Genomic DNA, 13,760 nt, shown 5'->3' on the forward strand with positions numbered 1-13,760 from the left:
TACTTGCTCCTCGAGGGCCTATACTTTTCAGCTCCTGGGCTTCATTGGCACATTGGGTGAGTGTTACCATCTGCATACCCTGCCTACTCACTATATCTCAGTCTCTCTTCAGCTCAGCCTCCAGGGATCGCTGTTCCAATATCTGGGGGACTGCAGCCCAGCCGGGCATTCCAGCTCACTACTGCCACCTCTGGTGGTTTAGTATACTGTCTAATAAAAGATCTAGTGTGTGTTTGTCTCCTAACTTGAGCCTGACTGGTGCTCCCTCTCGGGATCATTCCCCGGGGGCGAGGTCATCTGCCACTGGTCCAAGGATCCACCCTCTACTCTCATATATAACTACAGATTAGTAACAGATTGCTAACTCCTAGCATCAGATCAAGAACAGATTGCTAACTCCAGATCCCGAACAATAGTCTCGTCACTGTCACTCTTCAAGGAAGTTGAGGGCATTGTGATTTGAGCCAGGAAGCTGTCTCCTAGAAGAGCATACAGTTTTAAATGGAAGTGTTTTTCATCTTGATGTTGGACAGGCTTCTTAAACCCATTTGTCTGAACTCTAAGTGTTCTGTATCTCCTCTTCAGGCCTCAGTATATCGTCTGTCCATGTGCATCTCAGTGCAATTGCCACTTACCACACTTTAGTGGATAGGTAAACTGATCTCCATACATTCTCTAGTTTTGAAGTTCATGAAAGGCTTGTGACATATGAGATCACCAGTTGCCAAGCCACTGGTGCCAAAGGATCTTAATATTGTCTTGTCATAACTGATTAAGCTGCCCTACGAGCTGTTAGCTTCCTTAAACTTCCTTACCTGGAAATTGCTGTTTCTAGTTGCCATCACTTTGGCCAGAAGTCATTCAGTTTCAAGTATTGGTTCATTACTCTCTGTACCTACAGTTTTTCCACAACAGAGTGGTGCTCCACAATCACCCTGAGTTTCTGCCAAAAGTAGCTTTGATCTTTTATCTGAATCAAGCCATTGTTTTGCCCATGTTCTTTCCAAGACCTTATGTACATAAAGGGAAGAAGGTCATCCATTTACTATCTGAAAAATAGTCTTGATATATTATTGAAAGAGAACTCAATTGTATTGTCAAGCTTCTCAACTTTTCACATCTTACAATCCTAACAGACTGGGAATAGCTGTTGCCAACCACAGACTATCCAACCTGCTAGCAGACTATATTGCCCATTGCTATGCTGTGGCTGGCTTCCAGATCCCATACTCTGTCAAAGCTCGTCAAGTGAAAGCCATGACTACCTCAGTTGCAACTTGGCTATCATGTCAAATCTTCATGTCCCATTACTGTCTAGATCGGTGATGGTGCAATCCAGTCCTTGAGTGCCACAAACAAGCCAGGTTTTTAGGCTATCCACAGTGAATATGCATGAAATGATTTGCATACTATAGAGGCAATGTATGCAAATCTCTTATGCATATTCATTGTAGATAGCCTGAAAATATGGCCTGTTTGTGGCACTCAACGACTGGAGTTTGCCATCACTGGGTCTAGATAATCTCCCCAGAAGTGACTAGCTCTGGGCAAGCAGCTTTGTATAACCTGTTCATTCAATAGTCCACTATCCAAGGGAGGATCTAGGTTGCTTTTTCAGTAAGTGCTCTGCCATACACCCCTCAACTTGAGACATCACACATGTCATGGCGAATTCAGCTGCTTGTCAACAGAGGAAGCTTGTTTGCTTATAGTAAATGGGGTTCTCCATAGACAGCAGGATAAATTAGCCATGCTTAATACCTTGCCACCTCCCTGGTGAGCCATCTGCCTAGCTAAAGCTAAGCTCTACAATCATTTGAGGGGCTCATAAGGCAACTTGTGTGGGAGAATTCATGGGCTTGTTCAGTATAAAACTTTACTGAGCTAGAGAAATGGCTCTGTGTGGTGTCATCAAATGACATAATTTACTTGTCATGGCTATTTCATCCTGCTACCTACAGAGAATCCTGTTTACAGTACTCAAATTTGCTATTTCTCTGTTCCACACTACTCCCCTTATATACATTTGTTTTCTTTCACCTTTTCTCTCCATCACCCTTTAGTAAAGGATGGGATATGCCTGTCCGCCGGTACTGTGATTTTGATCATATAACTTCTTCCCTCTTCCCCCCTTGTATCTCGGCAGGAATCTGACCACAGGCTTCTTGGTGGAGAGGGATGACGCAGTCATCCTCTCTTTCAGTTATCAGTTTCTTTAAGTTTATAATCCTGTCTTAATGCCATGCAGACAGAGGTTATGACAGACGTTCTCTTTTCTGTCTCTGTTCTTCTGAGCATCCTGTTTAGTTGGTTTACTGTTTATTCTGTTTTCATTTCATGTAAGGTTTTCAACTCAACAGTGGGGAGTTGTTGAAACCAAGTACACAGGAATTTCACAGAAATAAAGTAGAATATGGTCCCATGAGCTTCCCATAGGGATTTCTAATTATCTGTAATAGGATTTTAAAAATTTATCATGCTATGAAAATACAATTGTAATTTGTTAAAAATACAACTTTTTTCAATTAGAACTATCAGTTTGCATTATGTGTTGCCTACTCCTTGAATTTGTTTTTTTTTAAAGCGATACTCTAAAGTCATTGAGATTCAAATGCTCCTTGAGAATGTATTACACTGAAAAAGTAAAGGCAATAAATATTCAATTAAAATTGGTTTTCTCTATGATTCAGAGCTTGTAGGAAAGGTACCTTTGTTACCAAATACCTGTGAAACTTATGATTGAGACTCCTGCAAAATCTCTCTTTAATATGACAAGTTAGAGGACAGCCAGGTGTGTGTGGCACACAGAAGTCAAGTCTAAAATGAACTTGTTTTTCCTCAGAATGGTTTTTGTAAGGTCTCGGCATATAATAACTTATATAACAGTACCTTTATATACAATCCTGGCTTATCAGAAAATAATACTATATTTTTTGACTTAGAGAATGAAAATTCTTTTAGGAATTTCTTTTGAACTAAACATAATGATCTTACTACTATAAGCTTATTACTTATCAGAGCCTTATAAAAGGTTCATGGATTCAGAAAACATTGCTAATAGAAAATTACCTTGTTATAAAATCAGTGAGGCACTAGCATATCAAATCAACTGTTTCTTGTACTTACAAATTACCATTGTGGCATTCTGACTAAATCCCTCCGAAGAAAACAAATACCCATACCTTGCTATGCAGTTTCTGTGTCAAGCTCATCCCTGGCTACTAGAGAATCAACCATCCTTCATGGCTGGAAAGGAGTTGGGAGGGGTCCCCTCTGCATACGGTGTCAGCTCAGTTCATTTGGAAGACAGTTATAGTTCTTTAAGGGGAATTACAGAAGTTCTCTTCCAGACTGGGAGCAGCAGAGGATCCATGTGGACTAAAAGCCTCTTGGTTCTTTGTTTCTCCTTTTCTGTACTTCTGAGCTCATTAACAATTAGCTTTCAGGGTAGCAATCCGATTGGCCCAGTACTTCCTGTGTTTATTTCAAATGCAGCAGGTTATCCTTGGGTCATCATGACACTGACCAGACTATGCGAAGCAAACATCTTTTGATAAGTTCACAAATGCTGATTGAGGAATTTGGACAGAATTATAAACCCTAGTCTTCCTGGCATCAGAACCAGGTGTCTGTTTCCAGAACATAATCCTTCCTTTGTCTTAGGGCAGCTCTGCAAATAAGCTTATTTATATAGCCATAACGCTAGGCAAGCATCCATTTTGTTTTGCCAGAGACTCCATTTTGTATGCCACATACATAGAATGTTTAACAAGATCTTTCTCTTACACTTTGGGCTTTCAGCTCAATTAGAACTAGTATATATTGAGCTATGTCATCTTGAGCTTTCATTCATAATTACCTGGTTTTTTTTTCTAATCTTTTATATCCTCCTCTCAAGCTCAGCCCAGTGACAATCCTTGGCCGGAAGCTCAAACCACGGCTCCCACTTAAACCTGGCTACTGTGGATCCTAGCTCTGGTTATTAGGTTTTACTAATGAGCAATGGCTGAGACATCCCTTTCAGGGATTCCATAGCATTCTAGCCTTGGCTTGTCTGGGGAGTTGAGTCCTGACCTGGGAATCAAAGCTGGGTCTTTCACAAGGCAGTGCCAAACACTTGCCACTATACCAGCCTCTCTGATGCCTATTAAGGAAAGAAATATATCATACAGGTAATAATGGATGTGATGATGTGATAGATGATCATTAGAAAAGTAAACCTAGTGAGTACAGTTTTTGTTTTTTACTCTGGTGAGGAGCAGTTCCATTTTATCAGATTCTTTGTATGCAGAATTATGAAGTATGAAATGTTTAGATAGTACAGTGATTTCATTAACTAAACAGCATTTCATGCTTTCTAATCATAATAACTTGCAGGTTCAGTTGAGGCCTATCGTTAATGTTCTTACATTAAGTACTAGGAACCATATTCCCTGTCTGTCATTACAAATTATTATTGTGATTTTGTGAAACTGATTTTCCTAACTGTGCCTATTGGTATTCTTTATCCCATCTACATCTTCAGTTCTACTAGTCAATATTGATGTCTTTATAGAGGCATGAAATTCTCTTAAATTACATTTCATTCACAAAGATCCCTAAAGGATGATTATTAATGTAGAGCAGAGTGGAGGAGTGGCCTAGTGGTTAGAGCAGCAGGTGTAGAACCAGAGACCAAGTACCTCTGTTGCTCCTTGTATCTGTGGGTAAGTCACTTCACATTGCCTCAGGTACAAATTTACGGGCCAATACAGTAAAGTCCGCGGGAGAGCGGACGAACGCCCGCTCTCCTGGTGCTCGCGATTCTGTATTTAAATTAGGCGACGCGGTAAAAACGGGGAAAAGGAGGCGCTAGGAACACTAGCGCGTCCCTAGCGCCTCCTTTTTGACAGGAGCGGCGGCTGTCAGCGGGTTTGACAGCCGACGCTCAATTTTGCCGGCGTCGGTTCTCGAGCCCGCTGACAGCCATGGGCTCGGAAACCGGATGCCGGCAAAATTGAGCGTCCGGTTTTCGGCCCGACAGCTGCGGGCTGAATTCACATTTTTTTTTTTTTTTTTACTTTTGTTACTTTTCGGGACCTCCGACTTAATATCGCCATGATATTAAGTCAGAGGGTGCACAGAAAAGCAGTTTTTACTGCTTTTCTGTGCACTTTCCCGGCACCAGAAGAAATTAGCGCCGACCTTTGGGTCGGCGCTAATTTCTGAAAGTAAAATGTGCGGCTTGGCTGCACATTTTACTTTCTGTATCCCGCAAGCATACCTAATAGGGCCATCAACATGCATTTGCATGTTGAGGGCGCTCTTAGGTGCTGCGGGTTGGACGCGCGTTTTCCTCCCCTTACTGAATAAGGGGTAAGGGAAAACGTGCGTCCAAGAGCGCACTGTACTGTATCGGCCTGTTAGATTGTAAACCACCTGGGTACAGAGAAATACTTACTGTACCAGAATATAACTTTCCTTAAGCTACCAATGAAAAGGCATGAGCTAAGTAAAAACAATAAATACTGTATTCATAGAGTAGAGGTGACTTACACAATAGGTAAAACACAATAAAATTAAAAACACCCCTTTCTGAATTTAGATCTTGCTCCACTTATTCTGCCCCTGTCCTCTCCCCTTCCCTCTTACACATGAACTGTAAGCAGGAGGATGTTTATTCCAGCTGTTGTATTGTACACGGACAAAACAAACCACATACAGTACTTCCTGAAGAATGAAAAATAGGATGCTGGCTGCCAGGAAATAGTTTTTCCAACTACTTGGCCATGCAACAGTGATAGCCTTCTTTTTTTTTTTTTTTTTTTTTAAGAAAAACATGCATACAGCACCCTATCCTTGCTGTTTACAATCTGTAATAGCAGTAATTCCAGGGCATATGATCAGTACCACCGTTGACAACCAGCTGTTAGTGTGTTAGCTACTTCTGGCTTGTATGTTTAAATGTGTTTATTAATTTCAACAAGTAAGGTACATGGCACAAGGAAAAATAGTTAAGAGTATCACAGAAAAAAAATGGGTTCACTGGTTGATACTTTCCAATGTCCATAGATTAGAGCATACCATGCCTGAGCTGCATACTCTTCCCTCCCCCCCCCCCCCCCCCCCCAGATATATATCCTATTAGCCCCATCTTAACACCTAATCAAGATGAGGTTACTCCTGGCTTTTAAATGTACCTTGGCTTCTTGTAATAGAATCGTTTGTAGCTAGTCCTGAACATTTCTTTAGAATTACTGTTTCTGTGGCAATATTTGTGGAGCTGAGAAAACCCGAAATATAGTCCAAAGTGTGTCTGCGCGATTAGCCTTGAATAAGATACTGTTTAAAATGCAACATGTTAGTCAATGGTCATGAATGTTAATCTCTCCCCTAGAACACAGTCATAATTTACTGCATTGTTGTAGCACTCTGGCACTCATAAAATGAACTTAATAACCCACTGCTGCCCATGGGATAAGCCTCTCTCTCTCTCTTTACAATTGAACATTCAGCCTGGCTGCATAATAGTCTTGTGAATTACTGCATTAAAAAGGGTGAGCAGCTGTATGATAAAATTAGCAGCACTAACACATATTTGTTGTCTCCTTCCTTTTTTCACAGAGGGTGTTTGCGAGATATGGCTGACCAGTGAAGACACAGGAGCCTATGGCAGAGACATTGGCACAGACCTCCCAACGCTCCTGTGGAAGCTGGTGGAAGCGATTCCTGAGGGAGCTTTCTTGAGACTTGGCATGACAAACCCTCCCTATATTTTAGAACATCTGGAGGTAAGGAGAACCATTTACCCACTGCCAGACGTTAACTAATCAAGTCCATATAAGTGTCCTGAAAAGATTTCTATTGGGTTTTGGTTAAAGTTTCTATAGTTTACACTTTGCAACAACAGCTTATAGGATGGCTCTCTGAGAATCTTAGTCTAGTAAAGCACTTAATATGTTTACTCTACATTGTTAACCAACTTGCATATACCTTATCTTATTGTTTAGTATCTAGTATAGAAAGTCACAATAGTTGGTTTTTTTTTTAATTTAACAATACTCTCACGTACTTCACAACGCCCCAGGATCTGTGAATTTTCTTGGCCACCATGTCCTCACACATTTGGTCTTGTACAAACTAAGCTTGTTCCCAAGTTGCAGTATTGATTTTCAGTCGAAAGATACTGTTCAATACGCCAAACGTTTTCAAGGTAATATTGCAATGTGTGTGTGCCCTGCACATTTTATGACGGTGAGAGATTATCAGGCTCGTGTTTACATCTGAACTTAGATGACTGCCTGCTTGCTCATAAGTATCAGCAATCCTTGGAAAAAACTCATCCTTGGCCTAGGGAATGTGCACATTAAAACAGATTCCTACAGACTTGAGAGTGAGCCATCTTGATAGTGCAATAGAGGTGAGGGAAGAAGATTTAAAGTTTTGTCATACAAAATTCTTTATTGCATTTGATTCACCTCAACATATAAATTGATGAAAGGCAGGAGTTAGGATGGTGAAAAAAAATCTGCCAACAAATTGTTCTGAATTATTGTCTCAGATGGTCCACATAAGCTTCCTATATCTCATATAAGGAACCCAACTTCAGGTAATTCAGGTCCATTTTTTTTCTTTTCCTCCACATATTTTCAACAGTCTGGTATAAAACAAAGCTAAGCAAATTAATTGAAACACAAGGTTGCTCACAATGTGGTGCAAGCTATTTTCCTCTACGAAGAGAGTACTGCATGTATATTGTATAAGTGTAGATCCTTAAAACTTAGGGAGCAGAAAGAGTGCTGTCCAACATAAATGGCCAATTGTGGTCTAATCTTCTTGTGTACCAATGGCTACATTTCATTTCTCCTAAAAGATAAAACACTGTTTGCAGAAGCTTAGTATTAAAAAAAAAAACAAAAAAAGCAGGACAGTTTTCAAAGTACAAAGGCTGGCTAGGGAATGGGTTATTTAATAAAAGGCAAACTGGGCGGATGACATTTCAAGTGTGATTTGTGCAAAGCCAGCATTTCTTAGCCTGTCTCCTCCCTCCCACCTGGTGGTCCTCCAAAAACATCACTTTAATACCTAGTTGGAAGTTTTTGACAGAATTAACTATGTTGACTTTAGCTTTGACTAGTTAAGGCTTTAAAGAACCAGGTTTCACATTTGTGTGGTTTGTGCTTTTTCCTTTGTGGAAATGTATTGAAGAAATGTATTTTTCTTATATAGCCCAAAGTCCATCCTTTTGGATACACCTGTTGCTGCTGCTTTCAGTACTTGCTGTTTTTTATGTTTATAACTGTGGCACTCTTATTTGCTCACAAACATTTTTTCATATAAAACTGACATTCTAAAATCAATGTTTCAGTCAAATCATTTCAGTATATATTCTAAATTACAAATGATGGGACATTTTTAGTTGTTTTAGTGTAGAGACATTCTCATGCATCATTAATATGCAAATTCATAATGAATTTGGGATTGCGATAACCATTTCCCATTCTTTCTTATCTGTCTTTCCTTTTACTTCCACATTTGTTAGAGCAGGCAACTAAATGTTATAGTGATTCCACTATGTTTTTCTTTTATTGTTGCTATATATTTCCACAGCTAACCAGAAATTATTTTCATCATAGCATTATTTTACATAATTTTCTGAATAATGCAGTAATTATTCCATACCATGCTGAATATGTATATTCATTGGCATGATGTATCTGTGTTGCTCATTCATGGTTTAATTTTAAATTGATATGCAAATTAAATCAAAGTTTTGATAAAGCTTTTTTTTTTCACTTTTGTAAGAGGATAAATTCATGTATAGAATTGCTAATCATCGTTTGTTTGTTTTTTTTAGTTCCACCCTATTCATTACCACAACTTTAAATTACACAGAATAACATGGTAGCCTATTGTTTAGTTTACTGAGTTTGAATCTCTTCATGACCACCATGTACAGGAGAAGAAAAGATTTCTAGCATTGTTGATGAATATCCTTACAACTGTGTTGTGTTCTTAAGACTTTAAAACATTATTACTTTTCATCTCCTCTTCTCATTTCTACAGCCATTAAAGTGAGAAAAGGGCTTCTGTCTTTTGTGTACAATATCTCAAGATTTTCTGCCCACCTGCGAGGCTTTGTCGCCTTAGCACCTCGGCTCTTTTTGACTCTGCTGTGCATTGTAATAGCTATCACTGACTACCTGCACACTTTATCTCTTACAGCTTTCCTATTTGCTTCTGAAAATCTGCAGTATAGGAGCTGTGATGTGCCTTAGAGAAAGCACAGAAATAAAGAAAGGAGAATAAAAGAAAGGAGAAAAGGCAGCATTGATTTGAGGTGTGAAAATATGGAGGCATAGCTAAAAGTTGTACTGCACTTCAGAACATCTTGTTCTGATAGTCAGACTTGATAACGCTACTATTTAAAAATAGCAAGGCAGGGAGAAACTTAAGCCAGCTTTGGGAGCTCTTGAGGCAAACTCCTCATGAACACCTGTTCTCTCCTGCTCAAGAAGGAGAGAGAGCTTTTTATTGTATGCCTTATGCTGATAGTATTGAGTAAGGGATCAGGCTGCCGTAGCAACAGTATCTAAATGTCAGAGGATACTGATGTCCATGGGGCACATTCACTTCTGAGAGAATGCTTAGTACTTAGTATAAGATTCATTTAAAAAACTGTTTTAAAATGGGACAACGTCCTACTGGCAACAAATGGCAGGGTCAAATTTATAAATATTGAGGTCACCACCCTCTACCTCCTCTATATTCCCCATCGCTCTTTTTCCACTTCTCTATATGTCTGCAGTTCTGTCTGTCCACTTATTCCCTTTAATATCCTCTTCTGTTTCTCTTAGCCTTGTATATTTTTAAGCTAGGTTTCTGAATGTTCTTTCCAGCTCTTTGCCATTCTTAAGTTTCAGATCTACCTGACTGCTCTGCTACCTTTTCTCCTTCCCTCCCTCTCTCCTTCTCCACCTTTATCTCTCTGTTTCTCTTCTGAACCATCTTTTTCCATTGAGAAGCAGGGCTGAACTAGCCATTATCCCTTTTGCCATCTTTGTCCTCCCCCTGCCCCCCCCCCATGTGTCATCCCCTTTAGTTTGTCCTGTCTTGAAACATTTGCCATGGGACAGCAGACCACCTCTTTCCCTTCCCAGTCTTCTTTTTTATGCATTGCATACAGAGAGGAACAACCTTGGGTGAAACACCTCTTTTTCCTCCTATACTGCCTACTGCTGTTAAGGAGGATGATTACAGCACAGCCTGCTAAAGGATGCTACTCACTACAGGGCTCATGTGCCAGTATTTTGCATCTTGTAGAGAAGAAGAGGCAGGAAACCCACGATCCCGCAGCCTGGCATTAAATCTGATAGTGTGCACTATTTAAAATGCCTCAGATGTTTTAAAGCATCTCTCATACTTTTTTTTCTTTTGAGCTGCATTACTAGATCTGCTCTAGCATATTTGTTTTTGTCTTTTAAAAAAGAATCCAACATGTCAGAAATGACTGTGGGTAGTAAAAGACATTAAAGACAGATGGGAAAGATTTTAAAGACAGAAAAAAGCTGAAAATGACAAGAAAACTAAATGAACTCATTTCCAAGGCACTAGTGGAAGACACCAAAGAGCCCGAAAAAGTACCTAAATCCAAAGCAGACTTGTCCTTTACCTGGCATTCACAGTCCTGCCCCCTCACTGTCATATTTTGGAACATGAGGGCAATACCCTGGTTTACTTCTACAGTTATACGTTAGAGCAAAGCTGTTCCTTTCCTCCGAGACAATTTGGTGTTGCCTTTTCCTGCTGAAGCTGACCTTGCAACAGAAGGAGAAATAAGATGAGAATGGGAACTTAAATGTCTTAAAACAAAACTTTTTAATTTCTCTTTTGATATAGAGGAAGAAAAGTGGAGAACTAGAGCAGATTCTGAGCTGCTGAGAGTTATTTTCTGTTTAAGCAAGGACTACTGGCTCATGTTGCAGAAAAAATAAAACTGGAAATGCATTAAGATTGCTCTCTAAAAGAAGCCTTTCAAGGAAGCAGACAGTCTATATGTCCCTGTCAGTGCATGAGTTTGTCTGTTCAATCGCAGAGTAAGAATTGGAGAACCCGGTTCATCTCAGGCCTTCCAGAAATTTCACCTGCTGCTTTCAGACAATAGCAGCTTGTGAGCTTGCATCCCTGTCCAAGAAGATAATGGTATTCAAAGGAGTCCTTCAGTGGCCAGCTGACCCATCGTAAAACTAGTTTGCATTTGTATTAGGAAGGGCACTTGAGCTGTCATCGTTAAATCTAACCTAATTTAATCTAATCTGAAGTTTGTTTATCGCCTTTCTGGTTCATCGGAGGACCACTAATTCAGACTAAAATTCATAAATAAATAAATAGGAACCTTCATTTTCAGTTTTTATTGCTCTTTATTTTTACCTGGAATTTATCAGGGTTTATTATGACAAGACAGGAGAAAATCAGTTGAAAAAAAGACTAATTTTTCTAGGTAAATATTGCTGTTTGTTTTGGTGGACAGAAGCCAGGACAATAAAAAAAAAAAAAAATAGTAGGCAGATTGTCCCACCCACCCACTTAGCATCCCTAACTTTATATCCCCATCCCCTGCCTTGCATATCCCTCTCTCCCTGAGTCCCCCCGTCATTGCATCACAACAGCACCAGTCGTTACCAGTGATGGCTTCAGGTTTCTCCTCTTTCCTTTGACAGTATGCTTGAGGCTCCCACGCGCTGCAGCACCGCACTTCTGCTTTTTGTGCAGGGCTAGAGCCTGCTGGGGATAGGGCCTACTTCAAACACATTCACAGCACCAAACTGCAGGCCCTTTCGCTGCTTGGGGCTTGAGGGGGCGGGACTTTAAGTGCAACATGGGTGGCACTGGAGAGTAAGCGCGTTAACTGGTGGAGGGTGGGATGGGGCTTGAAATACAACTTATGCTTTGGCCCACACTGGCTTCCAACAGTGGCTGGAGGCCTTGAAACATTACAGCTACAGCCCTTGAAGAGCTTTTTAATCATTGTGAAATTAGGGTGAATATCGGTTTAAATCGACTGTCACTTTTGGAAATATCTGGAATTTATGGGAGAACATCAGTTTAAACTGAAAACGAAGGACCCTATAAATACTCTAAAATAAATAATAAACACAAAATGAAAAGACATCGTAAATTTATAATCAAAATAAATAAAAATATACAAATAACACTCAAATAAAAAAAGGGGAAGTAAACCTCAAATCCAGAAAAGGCCTGGTCCACCAACTTTTCTCACCAAGGCGCTAAGCTGTCAGTACAAACCATAAAGTACAATATAACAAAGAAATAAACAGTGCAATGCAATACCAATATTACATCCAGAAAGCATTTTATTGTACTGTTTTGCTATCTTGAGATCATCATAAACAGCCATCCCTAAGAACCTCTCTAAATGCACAGCATGTAACAAAATCCCTACCAAAGGCTCTGTGGAAAATTTACTAATTCTTACAAGACGGTACAAACCTTAAAGCCATTCTAGAGCAGGTGAACAATTCAGCAATAATACTGTCTGACACCAGTCTTCTCATAACTGGAAGATGTTGCATCTGTATCTAAAAGTTCTTTTTTTTATTTCCAAGTGTGTCGCATGCAGGCTTCGACCTTATCTTGAGAAGTCTAGCTTAGCGATGGTAATGCATACAACAGTAGCCAAGTTAAGCAATTGTAACTCGTCGTAAAAGGATTACCCTATGAGTCCTAGAAAGTGGTGTGATAGGAGGGATCATAGTCGTTCCTTACCAAAGATATTACACTGATTAAGGTGAGTTTTCAAAGCCCTGCGCATGACAAAGCCTGGAGATATGCACAAAAGTCACATCCGTGCCTATGTCCTGGTCCGTGCAGAAACCTTTTTCCTAAAAACGAGCGAGGGTGGGGGGTATGGGCATTCCAGGATTTTTTAAAATGAACTCTGAGCCTAAATACTTACGCGCCCAAGTAGGATCCCCTACCGTGTAACTTTACTTCTGCCATGGATTGCATGTAAGCTGTAAAATAAAATAATCTAGGCTAGTCAGAGGGAAAAAGGGAGGCGACTTAGCTGGGGGGGGGGGGGTTACGAAGTCCTTTTCTTTACCTGGACAAACTGGGAACGAACTGGGAAAAGTTCTGATTGCATCGGCGCTCGTGTCTCCTAAACTCCTCCCACTTCAGGCGGTAGAGGCGACATTTGCACGCACATGTGCACATCCATATAAAATGGTGTGCATATGTACACGCGTACAGCCTATTTTGAGAGCACTGTTGTTGTTGGAGTCACACCAAGCCTAAGACACAAGCAGGGAGAGCCTAGCTAGTGGGATTTACATTTCCCCAACCGGCACCTGTGCTCAGTAATGTAAGAAAATAATTTGGCAGTCCTCTGTCAGTGCCTACCTTAGCACTGATGCCTGTACTTTGCCATCTCAGCTCTAGGGGTTTTTGCCGTTCTTAATTTTGTATTGTAACATTGAGAGTTTAATATTGGTTTATGCACTTATAGAGCTAGAGAAACAATAACTCTGGCCTAGTTCCTGTCGACTGTCTAGGTAGGTAATTTGTCTCTCCAACACATACACAAATTAAATGTTCTGTTCCTGATCTACCTTAGCTTCATGAATAATTAGTGCAATCTTCGGTTGCATGGAAAACCACTCTAAAAGTTTCTTTAAAGAAATAATTTTGTCCTTATGATAACCATTGTTGGTTGAAAGAGCTGTTAATGAGAAGGATCATTTCAGGCAGAGCTGTTTTTT

General features: G+C 40.1%; 1 protein-coding gene across 2 annotated transcripts in view; it reads left to right on the forward strand.

The window, feature by feature from the left end:
- The window catches only part of CDKAL1 (CDK5 regulatory subunit associated protein 1 like 1), a 2,132,645-nt gene that overhangs the window by 1,331,907 nt on the left and 786,978 nt on the right, over positions 1-13,760 (forward strand). For both annotated transcript variants that reach the window (XM_029590755.1, XM_029590756.1), the window contains exon 10: positions 6,604-6,770. In XM_029590755.1, the coding sequence (XP_029446615.1) occupies positions 6,604-6,770 (167 nt within the window). The remainder of the gene's footprint in view (positions 1-6,603; positions 6,771-13,760) is intronic.

The sequence above is a fragment of the Rhinatrema bivittatum genome, chromosome 2 (assembly GCF_901001135.1).
Source record: "Rhinatrema bivittatum chromosome 2, aRhiBiv1.1, whole genome shotgun sequence".
Classification (NCBI taxonomy): Eukaryota; Metazoa; Chordata; class Amphibia; order Gymnophiona; family Rhinatrematidae; genus Rhinatrema; species Rhinatrema bivittatum.